The sequence below is a fragment of the Vulpes vulpes genome, chromosome 8 (genome assembly GCF_048418805.1).
Source record: "Vulpes vulpes isolate BD-2025 chromosome 8, VulVul3, whole genome shotgun sequence".
Classification (NCBI taxonomy): domain Eukaryota; kingdom Metazoa; phylum Chordata; class Mammalia; order Carnivora; family Canidae; genus Vulpes; species Vulpes vulpes.
In genome coordinates this window covers 86,450,818-86,478,584 of record NC_132787.1, presented here as the reverse complement: position 1 = coordinate 86,478,584, position 27,767 = coordinate 86,450,818, and the positions used below count along the sequence as shown (strand labels likewise).

The 27,767-nt window shown below is 34.8% G+C and overlaps 1 protein-coding gene across 6 annotated transcripts in view; it reads right to left on the bottom strand.

The window, feature by feature from the left end:
* The window catches only part of MEMO1 (mediator of cell motility 1), a 123,983-nt gene that overhangs the window by 27,879 nt on the left and 68,337 nt on the right, over positions 1-27,767 (bottom strand). For all 6 annotated transcript variants that reach the window (XR_012003184.1, XR_012003183.1, XM_072767374.1 and 3 more), the window contains 3 exons: positions 22,156-22,224; positions 16,015-16,127; positions 14,009-14,120 (listed from right to left, as the gene is read on the bottom strand). Coding sequence is in view for 4 of the 6 variants with exons in the window: in XM_072767374.1 (XP_072623475.1) it covers positions 14,009-14,120; positions 16,015-16,127; positions 22,156-22,224 (294 nt within the window). In the remaining 2 variants the exon portion in view is untranslated. The remainder of the gene's footprint in view (positions 1-14,008; positions 14,121-16,014; positions 16,128-22,155; positions 22,225-27,767) is intronic.

The window sequence follows — 27,767 nt, the reverse complement described above, 5'->3', positions numbered from 1 at the left end:
CACATATGTGCAGGGGAAACCCATAAGGTCCCAAGCTCCCCCAGAATGCCAGCTAATTCTGTGTGAAAGCATGCCCAAGGGAAAGTGGAGACGTGAGAGAGACCAACATGTCACACATCCCAGGCTGACTGGAAATCCCCATGCACAAACAGGGAGACCTGAGAACACCTAACAGAAAGGAAAGGAGGCAAGCTAGAAAAGGGCCCAAATTTTTAATATGCTCCCCAAACTATACTCAATTCACCAGCGGAGGATGAAAGCTTTACAGACTTAAGGTATTCAATCACAACATCCAACCAATCATTAGCTAAGCACTAAGCAATGTGAACATAGAGGTGAACTCTAGAAAGTCAAATTATAAGAAATTTTTAAAAGTTGAAGAAATACATCAGTAGCCACAATTTTGGGAGAGAGAAATTCTGTAGACAAGGACAACAAAGTTACTTTAAAAAAAAAAAAGTGAATGAATGAAACAACCGCCACTACCATCTGCAGAAAATTTTGATAAAATCAGAACCAAGTTGCTATAATACAAGATAAAAAAAAGTCCAGTTTCAAGAAAAAATTATGAGCCACAGAAAACAGGAAAGTGTGACACATTCTCAGGGGAAAAAAAGGGGGGTGGGGGAGTAGCTAGTAGAAGCTGTAACCATGTGGGACCAGATTTAGCAAAGACTTTAAAACAATTATTATAAATATGTTCAAAAAATTCAAGGAAATTATGCTTTAAAAAGTTAAAATATGGCAATGACTAAGTAAGTAGTAAATATTAACAAAGAAATGCAAGCTATTAAAGAGAACTAAAGAGAACTAAATGGAAATTTTAGAGTTGAAAAGTACAACAAATGAAATTTAAAATTTACTAGATAGTCTGAAAAGCAGATTCCATATTACAATCAGTGGAATTAAAGATAAAATAAATCATCTGACCTGTAGAAAGGGGAAAAAAGGATTGAAGAAAAATGAACAGAGCACTAGAGACTTGTAGACAACATCAAACATAGTAGGATGCATACAATAGGAGTCAAAAAAAAAAAGTTACAGTAAAAGAAGCAGAAGAAATGATGGCTGAAAATGTCCCAAATTTCATGAAAGACATTACTCTACATTTCCCAGAGACTCAATTACCCAAAGTACAATAAGCACAGAGATCCCCATCTAGATATACTGTAATGAAACTGATGGAAAACAAAGACAAAGAAAATTTTAAAAGCAGCAAAAGGAAAATGACTCATTACTTACAGGATATTGTTATCAATAAATGGCACTGGATAATAATTGCATATCCATATTAAAAAAAGTGAACTTAAAAAAAAAGTGAACTTAGACCTTTACCTCATACTATACACAAGAATTAACTCAAATTGGGTAATCGATATAACTATAAGAACTAAAATAATAACACTTCTGGAACAGGGGTCAGCAACAATCTTTTTAAAGGGTCCATAAAGTAAATATTTGAGGTTTTCAGGGCCATACAATCTCCATAACCACTCAACTATCACTGTAAAGAGTAAGCAGCCATGGACAATATGTAAGTGAGTGAGTATGGATGGTTATGTTCCAATAAAACCTTTATAATAACAAGTTGTGGGCAGATGTGGTCTGCAAACTGTAGTTTGCTGATTCCTGTTCAAGAAGAGAAAATCTCTGTGACCCTGAATGAGGCAAAGATTTCATAAATATGATACCAAAAGCAAAATCCACAAAAGAGAAAAAAATGATAAAAATGAATTCATCAAAAACTTTTGCTCTTCAAGAGAGCAAAGTAACCTGTATCTAGAATATGTAAAATCTTTTACAGCTCAGAAAAAGACAAATTATCAAATTAAACTAGGGCAAGATATATGAACAGACATTTCACAAAAGAAGACATACAAATGACTAATAACCACACTGAAAAGTTGCTTAACATCATGAGTCACTGGAAAGATGCAAATTAATGCCAATTGAGGTTACACTACACATCTATCAGAATGGCTATAATAAAAAAGACTGACAATAACAGGTATTGGCCAGAATGGGAAGAAACTAGAACCCTCATACTTTGCTGGCTGAATATAAAATGGTGCCATCACTTTGGAAAATAGGTTGGCAGTTTCTGAAAGAGTTAAAACATTCAAGAGAAATGAAAATATATGTTCACATAAAGACTTGTACAAGAATGTCTATAACATTATTCCTAATAGCCAAAAATGGAAGTGATCTAAATGTCCATTAACTGGTGAAGAGATTAAATAAAACAGGATGTATTCATATAATGTAATAACTATTTGGCAATAAAAAGGAATGAACTATTTTTTTAAGATTTTATTATTTATTTATTCATGAGAAACACACAAAGAGAGGCAGAGACATAGGCAGAGGGAGGAGCAGGCTCCCTGCCAGGAACCTGATGCAGGACTTGATCCCCAAACCCCAGGATCACGCCCTGAGCTGAAGGCAGATGCTCAACCACTGAGCTACCCAGGCGTCCCAATGAACTACTGATACAACTACAACATGGATGAACCTCAAAAACAGTATGCTAAGTGAAAAGGGACAGATACAAAAGACATTTCATATGATTCCATTTATATGAAATTTCTAGAAAATACCAATCTATAGAGACAGAGAGCAGATAAATGGTTGCTAAAGATTGAGAGTCAGAGCCAGCATTGCCCTCAAATGGACACAAAGTTTCTTTTTTGTGTATTGAAAATATTCTCAAACTAGATTGTGAGAATGAATGTATGACTCTATAAATTTACTAAAAATCAAAGAGTTGTATCCTTATGTAAATGAGTTTTATAGGATGTAAATCATATTTCAATAGGCTGTTAAAAGAAAGTCCATCTTTGCCACTTGCAAGCTGTGCTACCCTGAAGCAAGTTACCTGAAACCATCCTAAGCCTCAATTTTGTCATCTGTAAAAACAGTTGATAATACTTACCTTACTTACAAGGCTCTTATGAGTACTTCAATAATGGAGAAGAAAGTTTTATCTCTTCTTTTTCTGTCCTATACCTTAAACCATACTGCAGAAAATTAATATATCCAAGATGTATAACAGAGTAAAAAGAACTGAAACCCCAGAACCAAGAAAGGAGCACTCATTTTAAAAACAAACAGTATTACTATGTCATCAATACCACTGAAGGTACAAAGCACTAAAGATCTACATTCTAATATTTGAGGACCTTGACTCAGGCCACAATCAGAAAGAAAAGTAAAAATTTAAGATCTCATACAAAACTAAGCTATAAGAAGGGTTAGAATGGCATTTAAGTGAGTCAGAAACTTACGGCAGGCTGGAATTGGGAAAAGAGGAACGGGAATTTTGCAGGAGAGTTAACCTAGCAAGTCTGCTGCAGCAATTTTTAGAAGGGGCTGCTTGTAAAGACTAGCCCTTGGCTTTAACAATGTTTCTTGTGTTGATTAAGGCTGTTTTATCCACTTGGGACACTGTACCAGCTTGCCTGGATTGTAAACAAAATGATAATGGCAAACACCCATTTTCCTTCTGAGAGTCTAGAATTTCAGTAGCTGGAGCTAATTACACAGGCTGAGAACCCTACATGACCAGCCCCCAACCAAAATCCTGGATTTTGAATCTTAAAGCAGGATTCCCTGACCAGAAACACTGCACGTGTGTTACACTGATAGAGGAAGCACGTTCCATTCAATCCACCCTATGAAAGGAAAATGTTGGAAGCCTCCACCTGGATTCCTCCAGACTCTGCCTGATGTATCCTTTTCCCTTGCTGGTCCTGTTGTGTATCCTATCTGTCCCAATAAACCAAAACCATTAATAAACTGTGAGTCCTTATAACAAATCTTCAAATGTAAAGCTGGTGGTGGAACCCTTGAAACAGGAGTTAAAGGCAAAGTGGCATAAAGGAATCATAACGGCAGAGTTTTAGGGAGGCTTATAAAAAGTAATTTCTCTCATCTTTTTTTTTTTTAAAGATTTTATTTATTTATTCATGAGAGACCCACAGAGACAGAGAGAGAGAGAAGCAGAGACACAGGCAGAGGGAGAAACAGGCTCCATGCAGGGAGCCGGACGTGGGACTTGATCCCGGGACTATAGGATCACGCCCTGGGCCAAAGGCAGGCGCTAAACCGCTGAGCCACCCAGGGATCCCCTCTCATCTTTTTTTCTGATCAAGTTCACCATCAGACGACAGAAACATGCATATATAGACCATACAAAAGACTGTGACTCACTATAAGAACAAACTAAATCCAGAAACATCAGGCAGAACCAAAGAACTCGGGAAAAAGGAAGAGAGAGGGAAAAGGGGGAGGTAAGCTAGCTGTCAGTGACAACTAAAATTAACATTTTATAAGTCTTTGCTGTTTCATCAATTAAGTGAATCTAATCAGATTATAAAAATAATTTCAAAGGTTATATACCTTTCTCAATTTCCATTTTAGTAAGAATACCAAAATAAAGGTTTTTACAAGGCCAGGTATATTTCATATTTCTTAATCATCTGAAGCAAAATAATCATATCATAAATTGGCCAAGCTTGCTATCAGAATTATAGAGAAATCCCCATATTTTATTAGGAACAAGTCAACATTTCCATGCCCTATATTCTCTTAAACTTATACCTATTTCTGGCTTTACCATCTCTGATAATGGCATCTATTAGGCCTTTCACTTTTGCATGTTCTTAAAATCAAGTTACTCCCCCACATAGAAACATTTACCAAGTTCTATAGATTCTAAACGTTCAAATGTGTCCCACCATCTGCTCAATTTGCTACCCTACCCCATCCACCACTGTCTTAGTTCAAAGTCCCATGATTTCTTTACTAAACTATATCTAACAATCTTTTCCAACGCTAATCCATCCTTCACCATACCATCACATCATCAAGCAGTAATATTTGGAATACCTGGTTCGTAGAGCATGTGACTCTTGATCTGAGTTCAAGCCCCACAATGGACGTGAAGCCTACTTAGAAAAAAAGGAGTAATATTCTTATTTCAAGTTCTAACCATATCCTTCTTTTTTTTAAGACTTTATTTATTCATGAGAGACATAGAAAGAGAGGCAGAGACACAGACAGAGGGAGAAGCAGGCTCCTCACAAGTGGCCCAATGCGGGACTCAATCCCTAGACTGGGATCACACCCTGAGCCGAAGGCAGACACTCAACCTCTGAGCCACTCAGGCATCCCTAACCATGTCCTTCTTTTGCTGAGGAACTCTTACTAGCTCTGTACCAGTCAGGGAACAAAATACAAATATCTTACAATGACATTCAATGACCTCTATAAAATGGTCCCAAACCTACTGTTCCAACTTCCTTTAAAAAAGAAAAAATTTATTTACTTGATGGGGGGGGGGGGGGGGGGGAGGCACGTGCACAAGCAGGGGGAGCAGCAGGCAGAGGGAGAGGCAGAGAGAGAGGGAGAAGCAGACTCCCTTGTCCAGCAGACAGCCTAATGTGGAGCTCGATCCCAGCACCCAGGGATCATGACCTGAGCTGAACCAAAGGCAGACACTTAACCAACTGAGCCACCCAGGCGGCCCCCAACTTCCAAATCTGCCCCTCTTACTCTATGCCTCTGTAAGTCAACTTACAAATGCCTCCAAATGCCTCCAGCTCCAGGCTAGTAATATATATGCATTAAAAGCTGGCCAAGGTATAAGGTAACAGGAAGTAGTAGGACTAATATCCAACTAAAAATATTCATACATATAAGAAAACTTTTTCTAGCTTTACAGGCCAAACAAAAATATCTCAGATAGACCTCAGTTACTAGGCAAACCTTTTGCAACTTCCTTAAGCCAAGGTAAATAGCTTTCTATTCTTAAGCCCTGGGTTTTCCTACTCCTAGACTTTGTACTTAGAGAACTGTTTCCTACAGAAACCTGCCCCGCTTTGTGAAAATTATAGCCATCTTCAAAGTCCACCCAAAAGTCATCTCTACCACAAAGCCACATGTGTGCTCCCCTAAATATCTCTCTGCTCCCATATCCCCTTTCTCAGATCCCATAAACTCTTCAACTGAACTTAATACACTTTGAACTATGTTACATCTATTTAAGTATATTTCTTATCCTTCTTACCAGGCTATATGCTGAGGAAAAACACAATGTTTGTTTATTTTTCTATTCCCCATCATTCTTTATGCATAGGTTAGCACAGTTAAGAAGCTCTGTAACATTTGAAAAATGCATATTAACCAAAATTTTTAAATTTTGAGAGGAAATGTCTTAAACCACCTTAAAACCAATCAAATTTTTTACATAAATTAATTAGTAAAACTTAAGGGAAGAGAATTGCCTTTTGGGGGTCAAAATAAGTTTTATTTATTAGCCTATTTAATTACTCCCCATATATAAAATACATTATTTGTGATTTAAAGAGACATCATAAAAGGAATCTCTCATGTATTCTGCCAGTGGGTGGTAAAGAATTCCTTTTTCAACCCAAAAGAGAAGGTATAAATAAAATCAGAGCTATAAACTGGTAAAAAGTTCTGCAAACAAAGGGAAAATGATATAGGTCAGAAACTCAGAACTACTTAAAGAAAGCACATTAGAGAAGAAATAAAGATAAAATAAAGATAAAATAAGATAATCTTCAGTTTACTTCATTTTCTTATACTTAATTGATCTAAGAGATAACAATGTTTTCAAAAACTAATAGCAACAATATGCTGTAAGTATAGCTTATGAATGACTGTAAGGTTATAAGAAATAGAAAGGACAAACTGAAAATACTGTGTAGGTACTTGTACTACCTGTGAAGCAGTATAGTGTTACTTCAATGTGTACCTGGATAGGTTACAAATGCATACTGCAAACTTCAGAGCAACCACTAAAAAGTTTGATTTTTTTTCCCTCCTCCCTCCCCTAAAAAAGGTTTTTAAAAAAATACTATAATTGGGCAGCCCCGGTGGCGCAGCAGTTTAGTGCCGCCTGCAGTCTAGGACGTGATCCTGGAGACCCAGGATCGAGTCCCACGTCAGGCTTCCTGCATGGAGCCCACTTCTCCCTCTGCCTCTCTCTCTCTCTCTGTGTCTCTATGAATAAATAAACAAATCTTTAAAAAAAAAACTATAATTGATATGTTGAGAGAAAAAAATGGAATCCTATTAAAACACTCAAGTAAAACCACAGAAGGTAGAATAACAGAAAACAAAAAAAGAAATAAAGAACAAGGGCAATAAGTAGAATGCAATAACAAATATGAGAGATGTTAATCTAACTATATCAATAATCCTTTAATAAGTGCATGGATAAACTGTGATACATCCATAAAATAGAATATTCTTCAACAATAAAGAGAAATAGGTATTAAGCCAAAAAAAAGACATGGAGGAATCTTGAAAGTATATTATTAACTTAAAGAAGCCAACCTGAAAAGGCTGCATACTGTATGATTAATTGTAACCATGCAATTGGTTACATGACATTCCAGAAACTAGATGACTATATACTACTGAGAGAATAAAAAGGTAAGTGGTTACCAGGAGATGGGAAAAGGGAGACACAGACAGAAAAGGGGAAAAGGGCGGCACGGTGGAGATGAACAGGAAGAGTACAGGGGATTTTTAGGACAGTGTAATGATTCTGTATGGTACTATAATGGTAGATAACATGTCTTTAGAAAACCCATAAACTTGTAACACCAAAAGGGAACCCTAATTAAACTATGGACCTAGGTATTAATAATGTACCACTATTTCTTCATCAACTGTAATAAATGTACCATACTAATGTAAGATATTAAGAACAGAAAAACTGTTCAGTTAATTGTATTTAATACCATGCAAAATCATCTGATAGTAGTGTTCTTACTCAGGGAACTCAAACGTAAGAATTACAAGACTTCAGCTTATTGACCTGGGTAAACTACACAAAATCAAGCTGCTGTTTTTTAATAATACTCTAAGTACTCCAAGAGCTGTCGAATCCTAATCATACTGAATTTGTAAGACTGGCTAGAAAGTAAAGCAGAAGATGGTACATATTTAAATACACTGTACTGTACTTCCAAGTTGTATATGTTCCAAACTATTAGCAGTAATAAAAAATATTAAATGGCTAAGATAATATTTTTAGAGTGAACATGAAAAGTTTTATAGTGCTGTATTTCTCAATGAAACACTTTCAAAGTTACTAAAGCATCCTATTTATTCTGCATATTTTTCTGAACGAAAGATAGTAAAATTATATCTGGACTATGATGGATATATACAACTCTGTATTTGTCAATACTCATATAATTCTATGCCTTAAAGAGTACATTTTAATTTAATATAGATAAATTACCAAAACAATTAAAATTTTAAATTTTAAACGAACACTAAATGAGAAAGGAACATGTAGGGGATGTTAAAGGTAACTGAACAAGAAAAAAGAAGAGCTGGGATCCAATTATCTTAATCTTCAGAGTTTACTAGTGTTTTTGTTTTTGTTTTTCAAAATAGATGGTTTCTACATATCCTAACTTTTTTTTCTAACTTAACTTTTTAATACAATTATAAGCAATGTAAAAATTACTACAGTAAAGATAATATATGGAATTCAATAGTAAAAATAAATATGGAAGAGGATCAGGATTACATAAGATATGATCTCTTGTTTGTGTGTTTTAATTTACACAAATAAGTATGTATATATATAAATTTTACATATATAATACAAACATACATGCATAATATGTTAGTAGATACATAACACTTTTTACTGTTAAATGAACACTTGTTGAAGGGAAGCAGGGAAGCTTTAACTGTTCATCTTATACATCTTGATGCTGTTTATATTTTCAACCTATGTACATACAGTACTATACAAGTATTTTTTTAATGTCAATAGGGTTAACTAAGCAAGGAGATTATGGGTAATTTCATGTTTTCTCCTTTATACTACTCATTATTTTTTTTAAAAAGTTCTAATGAATATTATTTTTTAAATTTGTTTAAGATAACACATAGAATTATAAATAATACCTTAGGTATTTAGTTTTAAAAATCTGTAATGACTATGAAAGGAAAGTTAGAAAATTAAATGTTCAACTGATTAAAGTATTCCATAGATATATTCTAGAAAGTCCTATGTGTACTCAATAAAAAGAAGTAAAAAAGACATGGAAATATGTTCATAATATGAAAAGCAGTAATAAGAAAGAACATCCAACCTCATTTTGGGAAAATATTTAATAATATTTAATAATGTGAAGATCATTATGAATTCATTCAACAATTAATTACAGAAATTCTTTTGTGTAGCAGGTACTGAGCTGGGCACAGAAGGTACAGTAAAGACTAACTGCCCTCAGGGAGCAGAGTAGGGAACTGCAAGAGAAGGGGAACACATACAGGTAATCACCAAAAAGAGCTATTTAAGTACAGTGGTACTATGGTAAGCTGTCTTCAGGTATAATCCCTGAAAATTCCTCCCACTTCTAAATGCTCCTACCACTCCTCTCATCAAAAGTAGAGTCTCCTCCTTCTCCTTGAACCTAGTCTTGCAACTTGCTTGGATGAGGAGAATGTGGCCTAAATGACACTAGGCCAGTTCCAAGCCTAAATATAAAGTGGCCTCAAAGTTTCTAGTTTTGTTTTCTTGCTGCCCTGAACTGCCATTTACTTCATTATGGTCCACAACTATCTGAGGAGAGGGACAATCAGGTGAAGAGAGGCCCTGAAGGATAAGTGACAATAGGTGAAGATGGGGCGCTCCAAGATGGAACCAAGGTACCTCAGTAGACAACAAGCATTGCAGCCCGTGACAAAAAATGAGGGTACCCTAGAGCCTTTGGCCTAAGTCAGCCTGTTTCAATGGGCAGCAGATGAAGCAGAGACAAGTTGTCACCATGTGCCCATGACCAAATTTCTAGTTCACAGAGTTATAACCAAAAAAAAAAAAAAAAAAAGGCACTTTGAGATTATCTGTTAGGCTACGAAGGTATGTGAGACAAAAAGTGGTGCTTGAAAAGGGTACTACTGGAACAGAAACCTAACCCATTGGCTTTGCATACAGAGGCAAGCAGAAGCTGAAAGGGCAAGAAGAAGACAGGGAACTGTTAGAGCAGTAAGTAAACTGCTATACAAGGCCAGGAGAAGAGGGGCCCGTATTATATACTGGCAGAACAATTAGCATAATTATCAGAAGTAGAATGATTTAGAACATTAAAAATATACCGAGTAAACCTGGAGAATAAGAAGATTCCCAGGCAAAATATTCAAAATGTCACTCGTTTCTTTATAGCCAAGTATGAGAAGGTAAAAGAAGAAAAACATGAGCTAAAGAATTAAAAGTAGAACTTAAAGGAAATAGTTTCTAACCATGAGTTGTTTGGTTGGAAAATAGTTGTTTTTCATCACCAGCCTCTACAGATAGCAAAAGACTATCAAAGAAACAATATGAAGACAAAGATCAAATCCAGAGCACTGCCCATAAATCATAAGCTCACAATCATCAAATCAAAAATTCATCTCTACAATTCTTTATTAAGACCACAGAAAGAGGGACGCCTGGGTGGCTCAGCGGCTGAGCATCTGCCTTGGCCCAGAGTGTGATCCAGGGATCGAGGATTGAGTCCCACATCAGGCTCCTTGCAGAGAGCCAGCTTCTCCCTCGGCCTGTGTCTCTGCCTCTCTCTCTTGCGGGGTCTCTCATGAATAAATAAATAAAAATTAAAAAAAAAAAAAAGACCACAGAAAGATTTAAGCAGGTGGGCTTATATTCCCTCTTAGGTAGGCAAAAGGGCTCCTAAGAAGCTTACAAAATCCTAGCTTGGGATCCAAAGTAGAGAGAGTCCTATCACTTAAAGAACTGTGAATGTGACTTTTGCCTAATGAAATGCACTTATAATCTGATATACAAAAATCCCACAATGTTTAATAGAGTTCTATCAGTTTGGACTAAAATAAACGCTGTTCCAAATGAGAAGAGGCCTTTAAGTTTTCAAAATGTCACATATATGAAGCCGACTGAGGTATAAACAAGGCCCACTTCTTATGGAGAAGTAAAAATGAGTCCGCAAGTAGAGCCAAGAGCCCAAGGGACCAAGCCAAGAGATGAGAAAAGTGAAGAATTATGAAACCACTACCAGAAGTCAGAACCAAGCCCTAACTGGAAAACATTCTTGGAACACCTGGGTGGCTCAGTGGTTGAGCATCTGCCTTTGGCTCAGGTTGTGATCCGGGGTCCCAGAATTGAGTCCTACATCAGGCTCCCTCCGCAGGGAGCCTGCTTCTCTCTCTGCCTCTGTGTCTGCCTCTCTGTGTATGTGTGTCTCTCATGAATAAATAAATTCAATCTTAAAACAAAAACAAATAAACAACAAAAAAACATTCTCTGTTCCCTAATTAGATTTCAGAATTGCTTTGGACAAAAGCTGCTATATGCTTCCCATTCTTGCATTCTCCACTAGGAATGTCTATTGTGACTAAGAATTCCTGTCTCAAAATTGTATACAGAGTGAGTGGTGGGATAAAACTTGTATTCTTAGTTCACAGGTATCCAAACCAAGAGAAGCTGTACCCAGAAAGACTCGTCCATATCCCAACCTAATAAAGACCATAAGGTAATGGACTTTGAATCTGAGGTGCTAACTGAATGAGATTTCTGGGCATTTTAGGAGGGCTGAGTACTGCATGTTGGAGACACACTGAATTGTCCATTAGAAGAACTGTGAAAGTCCATTTGGAAAGATGGCTACCAACAATTCCTCCTATTCTTGAATATATACATGCTACTCTTCCCGTCAAGGAATGGATCTCTTTCTCCTTCCCTTAAATCTTGGCTAACATTGTGGTCTGCTCTGAAAAACAGAATGTAGTAAAAATGATGCTAGGCCTTAACAATCCAGTCTATCCTTCTAGAGAGAAGCCAGAAGAAAAAAAAGCCATGGTTGATGAACAAACAGGCTACCCAGAGAACAAATGAGGTGTCTCAACTAAAAGCCAGCACCAAGGCCACCTTGGATCCTCCAGCCCCACTCAAGTTACCTTAGTCAACATCTCATCGACCAGAGCAAGGTGTCTCCTACCCAAACTCCTGACCCAAATTAGCGAGCAGTAATTCATACAATAATAGTTGTGATTTCAAACCAAAATTTTTGGAGCAATCTATTACACAGTAATGGATAACTAATACAGGTAATGAGTGCAGCAAAGACTACAAAGGAAAAGTACTGGGTACTTTTTAAGAGTCAGTATTAGGGATGCAAATGTAATCTGAGTAAGTGGGAAGGTCTCTTGAGAAGTGATATATTAAATTTTGGTTATTTAACACTATTTAATAGAGAGGGAATTATAAACAGGAATTTTTGTTGATTTTAGTTTCTATTTTCCCAAATTTTCAACATTACATTTTACTTTTGAAATAACAAAAATATTATTTTGTTAAAACTGCCTTAAGGATACTATTGGCTTCTAATGTATTAGTTCTACTATACTGAGATTCACTATGTCTAAAATATATTTTCTCATGACAAAATATGCAAACATTTTAGGAAAACAAAAGTTTTCTTTTAGCCTATGTAATTGAAGAATGTAATGTTCTGATTATACTAGCATTCCAGAAAATAAACAGCATATATTGGTTTAACAATTTCTGAAAGATGAGAATGTGGTAAAACACACTTAACCTAAAACTATACTGCTTATAATTTAGTATCACAATGATTTTTTGGGGGGAAACTTCCTTTAGGTTTACACAATTCATCATAGTTATCATCATGAATAGATGTGGATAACATAAGACTGAAATAAGTAACTGATAACGGAATTAGGAACAGAAATGATCCTAAAAGACTGCCATAATAGACTAAAACCAACCAGAAAAAATTAAACAGTAGTAATCAAGAGTTAAAAAGAAACCACAAAAGTACAAGAAAAAAAATGATCCAACTGTATGAAAAAGCCTTGGGCTGTAGCTGGCCACAAGTGTATTAGCCAATAGCAGGTAAGCCATGTAAACATGAAAAATGTTAATGTGATCTTGGACTTCATTAACACATTTAACTATATATATATATATATATATATATATATATATATATATATATATATATATTTTATATAAAATATTTTATATTTTTAAAATATAATATATATTTTATTATGTAAAATATAAACCTATATAATATACAATGCATTTTACTAAGGGAATATAGTGACAAGACCCAGGGAAGGAATAATCTCACCATATTTAGGACAAGTCAAACTATATAAGGAATATTAAGTCCATATAAAGGAAATGGTTGAAAAAAAATCAGACAAATGGGACCTACAAAAGGAAGACCTTCTAATTTGAAATACTGCCCTAAAAGAAGAAAGCTCTTTTAAAAATTCTTTCATTTTACAAAATAAACTAATGATTTCTATGTAATGGACATTCTGCTAGGCACAGGGATACAAGTGAAGAATAAAATAAATATTGTCCCTGTCATCCTACTTAGTCTCGTGGGCATCCTACCACTGGAAGACCGTTAGCAGGCACCAGATAATAATCTGTCAAGCGTATTATAAAAGATATTTATGTACTTTGCATAAGGCTGAAATAAATGACCTCCAATGTTACTTCCAAATCTAAAATTTTATGATTACTTATAGCATAAAAGAATTTGTTCTGAGATAAATGTTTAATGATTAATTCAAACACACACACACATACACAAGCACACAGGTTTTTAAAATATTATCACCTAATAAAACAACCATGTCAATTCATGTGTTCAGCCATTACAAACTACTTAAAACTAACTTCAAACCACATTAGAAATATCCAATTTCAAATTTTTATATCATTTCAAATAACAAACTTTAAGATTTTATTTTTAAGTAATCTCTACACCCAATGTGGGGCTCAAACTCACAATTCTGAGATCAAGAGTCACAGGTTCTACCAATTAAGCCAGCCAGGCACCAGTCAAATAACAAATTTTCTTAAAAATCTCCTTATCCTAATGATAATTTTACCCAGTGAAAATAACTCCAAAGAAATTAATATTTACGATTTCTCTGGGATTTCTTATATTAATCAATATACCTTTCCATGGCTTTAGCTGTATAAGGCAAATGCATTTCAATACTGTGTTCATCTTCATCTGTCTGCAGAGACATGCGTTCAAACATTCCTGTCTTCCATAGTTCTCCGTAAACTAAAGAGATTTCAAAATATAGTAAAACAAATATATTAATGTATATCCTTATTCTGTGAGACTCCACTCAGTAACAAAAAACTACATGCTTTGGCAAGAAACAGAAGTACCACATAACATTTTCCTTCATTTTTAACTTTGAAAAAGATAAAACTAGCTTTTTACATACCAAACAAAGCAATAATACATGTGATAATTATGGCATTTTCATATGTTACACAGTTAAATAAAAGTAAGAATTCAAAATTTTCATCAGTTCTTTTCATTACATCTAAAATCACCTCTGGGTCTAAGCTCTTCCTGGACTTTAATCAGCACATGCCAACAAGAATACAGTTGATTAGAACTCCTAGTAAAATATGGCAAAGCCACTGGTCTACATACTCGTGAGGTTAATAATATAGTTTTTAAGTTGTGTTTTGTTTTATAATAAAATTCCCACATCAAATGCCTGCCATACCAAGAGCAGAAAATTCCTTTAAGGATGCTATTTTCCTCAAAATTAAAAATTCAGCTTCTGGGACAAGAACATAAATTCACATAGTACTACGCCATAAATAATCTTAAAATGACATAGTCATTCAGACCCTTCTAATTAATCATACTTAAAAATGGATATTATATCATGAGAAAAGGATGAAATTTAACATGCTAAAAAAAGTGATATAAGAATTTTTTTATCAGAGAACAGAACCAACATTTTTATAACTATATACTTAAATGGGTTTTACCAATATCAAAGAAAGAAACAAATGATGGCATGGCTTTTCTTCTGCAAAATTATACCTGATTAAAATCATTCATTCCTTCATTAGGAGGCTACCTAAAACCAAAATTTTCTGAATGCCCCAACAAAATTTTAAAAAATAAGGTATGTCCCCTAAAAGCATCACAAGGAGTAATAAGGCTAGTTCTACTCCAGCTTCATTAGTAAAAATTATTCTAACAACAAATTACTAATACTCAGTGATAACTGAAACCCCCAATTATGAAAAATTTGGCCTAAAAAATAAGGAAAAAGAGGTGATTGTCTGTTTTGCAAATGGCTTCTCTCATTCTTCAGAAGAATTTGTTCCAAGATTTCTTGAAACAATAAGCACCCAATATATTTAAAATATAATGTGATGAACTGGAGGAATACACAGCAAGATCATGAAAATGGTTTCTGGGAAAATAAACTGAATATAGATAAAAGGAAAATTCTGAGTCAATTGTGTATGGTAAGCACAAGAATATTTGTTATGCTATTCTCTGTACTGTTCTAGATTTTTAAAATTATGCTCCCACTCCTCCAAAAATATTATTATGAAGTCAAAAGTTTTAATTTACACATTCAATGTATAAAATGAGACACAACTAAAAAAGATCTGATTTCTAGAATCCTATGGAAAAATATCTATCAAAATACAGACATGTTTTAAAAATAAAATACACTTAAGACTTATGTAACACCTTTGTTTCAGAGTTTCACTTTTTCCCCCCAACAAAACTCATTTGAGAATGATGGCCTATTTACAAGGAAAGGGATATATACAGAAGCAGACTAACATGCTCAGAATCTTTCTTCAAGTTGTTGTGGGTACTAATTTCTTGTCTCATGATACAGTGAGTACAAGGCACTTCCCTGAATACACATATAATCATAAACAGTTGGAGACTAGTTGACCTGACAGATTTTTGCAGCTGGCAAAAAAAACTCTAGTTGTCTTTTATGCATATAAAAGATCATCTTTCTTTGCTTTTGCTTTTTGCAGATAAGTTAAAATCAATTTATTTTTTAAAACTGAGATTTAATTTATAATATTCATATTTTTAATTTTAAAAATTAATTTATTATTCTTATCTTAAAAAAACTTTTAGCTGTTAAAAAGTTGTAATATTTCTATATACTTACTCTTTTGGTCAATACGAAGGTCATACAGAGGTGTCCTATATATATCCACACTGGAAAGTGCACATCGAGAGAGGGGCACATGATGAGAAGGCCCAAGGATGAAAATTCTCCGGCTAGGAGATATACAACAAAAGCACAGAACAATTGCAAGACTATACAAACCTTATTAAATAAAAGGGAAAAAATAAGTAATTTTTAAAAATCATATGTGGCACCATTTTCTATCTTCACTGATTTCATTTCATTATCTACTATTATGAGCTAAATTATGTACCCCTAAAGTTTATGTTGAAGATCCACCCTAGTACCTCAAAGTGTAACCATATTAGGAGATAATATATTAAAGCATATCATTATGTTAAAATGAGGCTATTCAGATAAGGCCTGAATCCAATGACTGGTGTCCTTATAAGAAAAGGAAGAGATACCAGGGGCACATATGCACAGAAAGGAGACCATGTAAAGAGGCATCAAGAAGACAGCCATCTGCAAACCAAGAAGAGAGCCTTCAGGAGAAACCCACCCTATCAGCACCCTCATCTTGGACTTCCAGCCTCCGGACTGAGAGAAAATAAATTTCTGCTTTCAGTCACCTACTTTGTGGTATTTTATACAGCACCACCAGCAAACTAATATACCCACTAATGATTTGCTCCTTAGTTAATTAATTTCAACTTTTTAACTATATTTTTTATTGGAAGGCCTTTAAAAGAACCATTTTCAACAACAAAACATTTTCAACACTTGGTTACTGATTTATTGATCTACAGTAAATCAATTGCTATGCTTAAAATCATCTCAGCATTCACAATGCCTACGATACAGAAGGTTTTTCAATAGCTATATTCATTGAATTTAAACATTTCATCTATTAAATAAAATCTCCAAATTCTAAACATGTCCTAAATTTGCCTCCTAAGATCTACCATGACTTTAATAAAAACACATGATAGTATAATTTCTAAAACTCCATACAAAATATCATTACAAAGAACCATTCTGATAAAGCTATTTCCACATTTCTACCATAGCAGAGAAAAAAGGAAAAATTGTTGAGAAAAATTCTGTATAATAAGCTTTCTCTGTTTCCATTCAAGTAGATAGAAGCCATTCCCAAAAACAAAGAAACTTGATTATGTGTTATTTGCACTGTAGCTAAAGAAAAGAACTGGGCTAAACCATAGCTTAATTCTTTACAATCCTTTTATCTTGACATCAAGAGTAAAATTAACTTCCCCTCATTTTATCACAAACATCCTCACAATCTAAATTCCAAAACCATCCATTTTCTCTGTTCTCCCAGATTCTTCCCCTACCACACACACACAAACTTACAGACTTGAAAAACCAAAACTATGAGAAAGAAGGGGATAGATGATAAGCTATGTACCTAGAAAAAATTAATTACTACTCATTGCTCAGTTAATGGACAAAGACTGAGACATTAGCTAGTTCTTTCATATCAAAAACTTGCAAGTGAAGGAATGTGCTTAGGCAATATATTTCTTTTCATAAAATTCAATGACAGCTAAGAAAATTAACCTATTGTCTGCTATATGTTACTTGCTGTGGTGGGGGGAGGGGATGGTAAGGAAGATATGGATAAGGAAAACAGAGATTCTCTGTTTAGAGTCCCAAAACTTCCTCAAGATGTCACAGATAGCAAAAACATAAGACTTCATCCACAGGCCATTTCTAGTCAAAAACATGATCTCTTATCTTCCTTTCCTCCACTGCCAATAGTCACTTCCTATCATCACCTCTATGAGCAAGCCAACAGCCATTTCCAAAACAAAAAAAGATCAAATCAAATTTAGATTCCTGAATGAACAAAAAAGATACCACTATGCTCTCTCAACAGTCCATAAACATCATCACAATTTTCTAAATTAAAGTCTAATGTGGGATATAGACAATGGTAACTCTGAGTGTTCAGGTGACTTTCCTAAGGACAGGTATTACATGAACCGAGAATCAAGTATGAAAAAGGCAGCACTTTTATTATTGATGAATGTATTTCTATGACAAGGCAGAGGAATAGAATATTTAAGATAAACACTCCTAGGAAATCCAGCATATATAATTAAAATATGAAATGACTTTTAAAATATTGATTTAAACCCAAGACAGAGACATATTTCTAGGTAAGTGTAACAGGTTGTAACAGTGACCAAAATATGAGCACTACTCCAGAAATAAACATCGAAGGTCAGTTTGGAAAGCCTAATTGTCCCCTCTAATACCTATTTACCTTGTCAGCCTTTTTGCAAGACCCAATCTGGATGAAAGATAAGACTGGTGGAGAAAAGAGCCCCACACATTTGAATTAGCCAATTGTATACTCAACAGATTCTTTCCAATCTGACAGAAACTCACTCATATGCAACACAGGGAAAGGAGGTTTAGTTCACATCAATATGAAATCCTTACAAGTGACGAACCCAAAAATAAACCAAAAATAAGCTAGACATCATTGAAAAAGAGAAAAAAAAGTGCATAGTAGAATTAATCTCAAAATGAGTCTCTTTGTTAGCTGTGTGCTAACAAAAAAATTAATAATGTAAATAAAAAATAATGCTCGCTCTTTTTTTTGGTGGACGGGGGCTAAATTGCTAGATCCATAAACGCCAAGACCGCAGGAATATTCTGAAGAAAAATAAGTAATATGGGCATTGGAAGCAATGCCACTTTCTTTCCAATTTAATTGCAAAGTGCTTTGCCTTTAAACAAATAACTTACAAATATTAGCCTATCATTACTATTGTCACACATGTTAAAAAAAAAAAAACAAGACCAACCCTTAGTATGATAAATCAAGAAAAAGTCAAGAGGTATTCTTTTAGAAATAAATGTAGTTTATGTGTAATACCTCCAGAGAATTCACATTTGTGGAGTTACTTACTACAAGAAGTATAGTCTGTGCATCCAATAAATAAAGTTACCTGTATATCTGCCCTCATAAATATTCAACTACTAATTCTAAATAATGGAATACAAGTAATTTTTAAAGATGTTTCCTGGCACACAGGAATATTTTAACTGAAGAATTAAACGTCATGTGGCCCCAAAGAAGATTCTTTGGCTCTTTCAAGTTACTATATATCTTGAGTTCCAGGTTTTCAATTAAAGTTTTAGTAACAGAAAAAGATTTTGCAACAATAAATACAGGAAAGAACTTACTTAAATATACCATTTTCTAAATTCCTTAAACAACCAAGGTATTCCTTTTGAAACATAAATTAGATTCTATCATTCTCCTGCTTAAAAAGTCTTAATCAGAAGATAAAATCTAAACTCCTTAAAATGGGTTCTAAAGTCTCAAATGCACGGCCCCCCCTTGATTACTTTCCCCACCTCCACCCCTTGGTCACAATAGTTTATATACTGGTCTTGCAGTTCCTTGATACTGGAACACAGCTCTGCCTATTTCAAAGCCTTCACGGGTGCTATTGTTCCATTTGCTTGGCTTAAAAATGATTTCCTCAGAAATGCCTTCCCCAACAGCCATAATCTAAATCCAATCACCCTTTATCATAGTACTTCTCAAATTGTGAACTGTACCTTCCAAAAGAACCTCTCAAGAAGTGTACAAAATCAAAACTATTTTCATACTAATGAGGAATTTATTTGCCTTTCCCACTGGGTTGACATTTGTACTTAGAGGGAAAAAATGAGGCTGTGTAAATCACTAGCACAATAGAACTATGATCCACAGATTAATCAATAGATTGATAGAATCAAAGGTACTGGTAGTCATGTATTCTTTACCTTCACCCACACCAAGGGGTTTTTTTTGTTTTGTTTTTTTAAGGCCAGTTTCACTTAATATCATTAAATCTTGAACTCTGAGGACAGTTTTTTAAAAATATTCTGTATGACAAAATGTATTAATTTTGTGGTGATAAATATATAAAGCACTTTTGCTATCTACAGAATTCTATCTCAGGGAAAACATTTGTGCGATTGTAAATGTGATTAAACTGGGCTTTTTTTTTCATGGGACACAATTTTTACTTCAAAAAATGACTGTAGACAAATTGCAGTTACTCCAACTTAGGTATTTGGCAGAAATTTTCTAGAAAATGAACAAAATAGGCCTGCCACTTCAAAGAAAACATTGCCCAAGATATAATTGAAGCTTTTAAGTGAAAATTAGATTTTTGCAAAACTTCTATCACTGTGAGATGGACAGCTTCCCAATAATTAAAGATATTTCTGATGAAATTTGTGGTGATATTAACAAATGTGGTTTTTTGGCACTGTATGATGAAATGTCAACATTCAAAAGATCTGCAAAATTCAGTTAACAAATATCTCCTAAATGTTCCATGCAAGATATTACAAAATGATGCAAAGGTAAAAGATCCATTCAAAGTAAGACAGCACAAAAAGATAATCCTAGTTGACATGTAGGGAATGGATTAGTGTGGAAGGTAAGAATGGATCTAGTGGCAGAGAATTTAAACTTCTCTCCTGGACTGTTATTTTTTTCTCTGTACTTCTCATAGTTCCCAGAAAAATGTTCTTTCTCTATTTTCTCAAAGGACTCTGAAACACTGCCAAGCTCAAGGAAAGCTACTTTCAAGAGAATATAGCAATGACTGTCAATTATTTTTAATGCTTGGATCTTCAGATTTATTTATTCAAAATTCAATTATTATATACTAATTACAAGAATAAGCTGATAACATCTTCATGCATCATTTGCCTCTCTTTTTACTCACCTCTTTTATTATCATCTTAGTCCTTGGCTCTCTTCCCTTTCCTCTTTTCCTTCCATTATCAACTTATTTAATACATCCTTTTTTATCAACTTATTTAATACATCCTTTCTGGATCTACCAACATAGGTTCTCATCTATCTAAACATTGCTAAGCCAAATTTAATTCAGGAGTATCCTTCTAGCAAATAATATCCTCAAATAGAAAAGGTTTGAAAAAGGCTGTCATATTAACTAACCTTTATTATAGGCCCAAATGAAGGAAACATTTGAAAATCTTTCCAATTAATTTATTTTTGTTCTTACTCATGAAATAAATTAGCTGAAATCATATATTAAAAATGTATCAAGAAGTACTTGATGAAGACACTCCTCAAAACACCATAAATGAGGCAGGGCTAACTAAAACCTCATCAATTTGGCAACATTATCAATTTTTTATCATTAAAAACTTACTAAAATAATTTCCAGCAAAGGCATGATACAATGTGCAGAGCACACTACATAAATATAAAAAAGAACAGTTCTATTGTTTTAAAAATCTGAACAATTTGCTCAAAGGTAAAGGATTAGGCAGTGGGGTGAGACTTTCTTTTTAAACTCAGGGCTGCTGTGAGTTACTTATTTTGAATTATTATGCTTTACTTCTACTAGCACAAGTCTAACCTAACAATCAATATTTGACAGAATTAAGATGATTGATTTTACCTACTTATATAGCGTATGTATAACTGGCATACAGACTGGAGCCTAATACCTGTTCACATTTGTGAATTAACTATTTCAATAAAATGCTGGTCAGCAAATTCAGTAATGGGGATAGCTATTTCTAGTTAAAGCTTTTAAAAGTTCATACATTTCTTATTTTAGAGAGCAGTATATTACTTAAGTCTCAAATCTGCCAGATAAAAATCTTAAAGCTAATTTCAGAGTTCTCACTGAATTATTAAGAGCTAACATACTTCAAACACCATATTAAATTCACTGTCAGATTCTAAAATAACTCAGCTACCTCATCTTGTCAATGAGAAATTATTTTCTTTCATTAACCACAACTTAACAAGTACAATAAAGAATTTTAAATCACAAAATGACTAGGATAGAACAAGGCACTTTGCATTCTTAAAGATGCTCATCTGGTTTCAAAGAGAAATTTAAACAAAACATTTAACCTTCTAACATTTCCAGAACTAAGCATTCTACCAAAAACAACAACAAAAAAAAACCTAAATGTAAAAACCAAATGTTCAGACAATGAAAAACAGTATGAAAACTTTTCATAACCTATATAAGGTATAATAAATAGTCAAATTCTTAATGAAATATACAACAATAAGCATGCAAAATCAAGTTACTTCTGTGACAAAGTGGTTATGATTCCCAACCTTCTCCCACTTAAACAAAACTGTGTATTACTTACGTAATAGATGGATCCACTTGTTTATATGCATGAGCAGCACAAGACCCACAGTATGTATATCCTGCATGGCTACAAAACAAAATATTTTTAAAATTTAATTATCAGATTCAAAATTAAGATATTCTCAAAAAAAACCTTTTGAAAGAAATATAAATATGGTAAACATCACAGAATTGAGTATATAGATTAAAAAAAGCAATGTAGCTAATGATGTAAACTTTAGCAGACAACAGAGAACACATAATTGTTCTATGTTCCAATTTTTAATTTTAAAAAGTATTTTATAATTTTTTTGGTCTTGAGAACAATTAAATTGAGATAGCCAAGGCTTACTTGAAGTTGCTAATGAATACTAATAAATATGAGTTTCTAACATTCTTCTTCAATGTTATTAGCAGACTATTACATAACAATAAGACCAAGATCAAGTTAAATCAGACCAAAACAAATATCCTACAGTAACAACTCACCTTATTTTTCTAACTTCTTATTTTTTTTAGACTTTTTAAAACATAGTGTTATATCAGTTTCAGGTATACAATATATGATTCAAGATTCTACACATTTCTCTATGCTCATCAAGAAGTATACTCTTAATCTCTTTTATCTATTTCATCCATCATCCCACTGACCTATTCTCTCTGGCAACCACTAGGTTTGTTCTATTTAATAGTCTGTTTTTTTTATCTCTTTTATTATTTGTTTATTTTGTTTTTTACATCTTACATAAGTAACATATTTTATTTATCTTTGTCTGACTTATTTCACTTAGCACTTATACCCTTTAAGTCCATTCATGTTGTCACAAATGGCAAGGTCTCCTTTTTTTTTTTTTAATTTCTTTTTTTTAATTTTATTTATTTATTCATGACAGACACAGAGTGAGAGAGAGGCAGAGACACAGGCAGAGGGAGAAGCAGGCTCCATGACTTGAGACTCAATCCTGAGTCTCCAGGATCACACCCCGGGCTGAAGGCGGTGCTAAACCACCGGGGCTGCCCAAGGTCTCCTTTTTATGACTAATATTCCATTGTGTATGCGTGCATGCATGCGTGTGTATGCGCGCGCGCGCGTGTGTGTGTGTGTGTGTATGACATCTTTTTTATCAATTTATCTTTTTTTTTTAAGATTTTATTTATTTATTCATGAGAGACACAGAGAGAGAGAAGCAGAGACACAGGCAGAGGCAGAAGCAGGCTCCATGCAGGGAGCCTGATGTAGGACTCGATCCCGGGTCTCCAGGATCAGGCCCTGGGCTGAAGGCGGCGCTAAACCGCTGAGCCACCCGGGCTGCCCTCCATTCATTTTTTGATGGACACTGGGTTGCTTCCATACCTTAGCTATTATGAATAATGTTGCGATAAACAAAGGGGTGCATTTATCTTTTCAAATTAGTGTTTTTGTTTTCTTTGATAAATACCAAGTAGTGGAATTACTGAATCATGTAGCAATTCTACTTTTAATTTTTTGAGGAACCTCCATACTGTATTCCACAGTGGCTGCACCAATTTGCATTCCCACCAACAATGCAAGAGGGTTCCTTTTTCTCCACATCTCACCAACACTTGCTATTTCTTGGCTTTTTGAATCTAGCCATTCCTAACAGCTGTAAGGTGATTTCTCAATATAGTTTTGATTTGCATTCTCCTGATTAGTGATGTTAAGCATCTCTCCAACGTGTCTAATGGTCATCTCTATGTCTTCTTTGGAAAAATGTCTACTCGGGTCCTCTGCCCATTTTTATCAGATTGTTTCTTTGGTACTGAGATATAGAGCTAATTTTTTTTTTTTAATTGATTCATGAGAGAGACAGAGGTAGAGAGACAGGCAGAGGGAGAAGCAGGCCCCATGCAGGGAGCCCAACGTGGGACTCGATCTCGGGTCTCCAGGATCGTGCCCTGGGCTGAGGGCGGCACTGAACTGCTGAGCCCACCCAGGCTGCCCCTAGAGCTTCTTTATATATTTTGGATATTAGCTTCTTATCAGATATATCATTTGCAAATATCTTCTCTCATTTATCAAATGACTTCGTTTTTTTGATGGTTTCTTTGCTGTACAAAAGCTTTTTATTTTGGTGTAGTCCCAATAGTTAATTTTTGCTTTTATTTCCCTTCCCTAAAGACATACCTAGGAAAATGAAAAATGTTTCTACAGCCGAAGCAATCTCTATCAAAATACCAATGGTATTCTCCATAGAGCTAGAACAAATAGTACTAAAATGTGTATGGAACCACAAAAGGCCCCAAAGAGCCAAAGCAATCTTGAGAAAGAGGAGCAAAGTTGAAGGTATTACAATCCCAGATTTCAAGACATACCACAAAGTTGTAGTAATTAAAACAGTATGGTATTGGCACAAAAACAGATCAATGGAATAGAATAGAGGGCCTAGAAATAAACCCACACCTATATGGTCAATTAATCTATGACAAAGGAGGCAAGGATTTACAACAGGGAAGAGAGAGTCTCTTCAACAAATGGTACTGGGAAAACTGGACAGATACATGAAGAATGAAACTGGACCATTTTCTTATACCACATACAAAAATAAATTCCAGGGGATCCCTGGGTGGCGCAGCGGTTTGGCACCTGCCTTTGGCCCAGGGCGCGATCCTGGAGACCTGGGATCGAGTCCCTCGTCGGGCTCCCGGTGCATGGAGCCTGCTTCTCCCTCTGCCTGTGTCTCTGCCTCTCTCTCTCTCTCTCTCTATCATGAATAAATAAATAAAATCTTTAAAAAAAAAAAAATTCCAAATGGATTGAAGACGTAACTGTGAGACCTAAAACCATAAAACTCCTAGAAGAAAATAACTCACTTCTTCTGTGTCTTTAGTAATAAGAGAATTGATGTGGTCTTCTGAGTATTGTGCCTTTCATTTTCTCTCCCTATTACCCTTCCCTTTCATCTTTTGGTTTCAGAATTAGATTTGGTTCTCTTATCACTTATGGACTGACTTTTGTTTCCTGACCTCATTTTTCTTTCTTGACTCATTCAAGTTACATGAGTTTAGACACATTTCCCTGGTGCTTACTTATTAGTGTACGGACAGTGATATGCCGGTAAATATTTAACAACTGTCTCTGCAAAATATATATATATATATATACACACACACACACACACACACACATGTGTACATAAACTTATTATAAACTTTACTGAGAGAAAAAGATACACCTGGGGCGCTCAGCAGCTGGGTGTCTGCCTTTGCCTTTCGGTGTGATCCCGGGTTCCAGGATCAAGTCCCACATCAGGCTCATTGCAGAGAGCCTGCTTCTCCCTCTGCCTGTGTCTGCCTATCTCTGTGTCTCTCATGAATAAATAAATAAAATCTTAAAAAAAAAAACAGGTATCATATAATTTACAAATAATGAAAAATACATAATTCTCTTTATTGAAAATTCCACATAGTCAATTGATTGCCACAGAATGCTTTCACTGATTTTTGCTGAATTCTTATATCCATAGCCAAGTAATGGTTGCAACTGACAAGGGTAGAACAATGAAGACACATGTCTGACCTGCGTGAGTTCTCTACTGATTAGCTAAGTTTGAAATATTATAAGAAATATTTCCTTTCATACTTTCTTACACTTTTTTATAAAGTATAAGGCTACAGACACAACATAATCTCTTTTTTTTAAGATTTTATTTATTTATTCATGAGAGACACAGAGAGGCAGAGATACAGGCAGAGGGAGAAAGCAGGCTCCATGCAGGGAGCCTAACTGCAGGACTCGATCCAGGGACCCTAGGATCACGCCCTGGGCGGAAGGCAGGTGCTAAACTGCTGAGCCACCCAGGGATCCCCTAGAGACAACATAATCTTTAAGTTTAATCTGCATTATTAACATTTTCCTCCATTTCTTAAGTATAGACAATCAACAAACGTAAATCAAGCCCTGATTGTAGAAATTTGCTAATTAATGTGGAGTAATTCATTCTTGCCATAACTGATTTCAGGATGCGCAGTAAACTGAAAAGACAAAACACAGACTGGGAGAAAATACTTATAAAGCATACACCTGATATAAGTTTATATCTGAATATGTAAAAAAAAATTTCAAAACAAACCCAATATTTAAAATAGGTAACCATTTTGCAAGACAAAGAGTTCTGAAGATTGGCTGCAAAATAACATGAATGTGCTTAATGCTACTAAGGTATAAGATGGGGGGCACCTGGGTGGCTCAGTCAGTTGAGCATCCAACTCTTGATTTCAGCTCACGTAATGATCTCAGGGTCCTGGGATTGAGCCCCAAGTCAGGCTCTGCACTCAGTGGCAAGTCTGTTTGAGGATTCTCTCTGTGTCTCTCCTACTGCCCCTCACCCCACTTCTGTGCAATCATGCACATGCTTCCTCAAAAAAAATAAATAAATAACTCTTAAAAAAAAAAAAGTAAAAGTACTTAAGATGTTAAGTTTTGTTATGTATATTTTACCACAATTTTTTTTTAAATAGGGAAAGATATGAATAAATACTTCTACACAGAATATACTAGGATGGCAAATAAGCACATAAAAGAATGCTCAATATAGTTTAGTTACTTGGGAAAGACAAATTAAAACTACAAAAAACTACCACTAAACACCCAGTAGAATAGCTAAAATTAAAAAGAGTGACCATACCAAGTATGTTAAGGACATAGAACTGAAACTCAAGCTATGCTTGTGGGAACGTAAAATGTTACAATCACTTTTGAAAAGAGTTTGGCAATTTCTAAAAAAGTTAAATATACTCCTACCATATGACCCAGCTGTCCATTCCTAAGAAAAATGAAAGCATTATAACTACAAAGATTTGTACATAAATGTTCATCCCAGCTTTATTTGCAACAGTCAAAAACTGGAAACAACCAAATATTCCTCCAAAGATAAATGGATAAACAAACTGAGGTTAATGGATAAACAAACTGAGTTAGGGGGGTCTGGGTGGCTGTTGGTTAAGCATCTGCCTTTGGCTCAGGTCATAATCCCCAGGGTCCTGGGATCCAGCACCACATCCAGTCCTTGCCCAATGGGGAGTCTGCTTCTCCCTCTTCCTCTGCCTCCCACACCTGCTTGTTTTCTCTATCTCTCAAATAAAGAAACAAAAAATCTTTAAAAAAAAAAACCTGAAGCATAAAAAGTCTTTCAACAAACCTGGGTGGCTCAGTGGTTGAGCACCTGCCTTTGGCTCAGGTCATGATCCCAGGGTCCTGGGATCAAGTCCCACATCAGGGTCTCTGCGGGAGCCTGCCTCTCCCCCTACCTATGTCTCTGCCTCTCTCTGTCCCTCTCATGAATAAATAGAATTTTTTTTAAAAACTGAGGTATAGTCATATAATGGAATACTCTTCAGCAACAGAAAGGAATGAACTATTGATAAAAATAATTATGTTAAAAAAGATGGCAAAAAAGAAAGAAATATGCTGAGAAGCCAGACAAAAAGAGTTCATACCATATAAGTCTACTAAAAAATAAAACTAACTTGTAGCCAACAGAGAGTAAGTCAATGGATGTGGGTGGAAAGAAGAGGCAGAGAGGTGCAGAGAGAATTACAAAAGGGCACAAGGAACATTGAAGATGATGAGTATGTTCATTACCTTAATTGTGACAGTTTCACAGGTGTGTA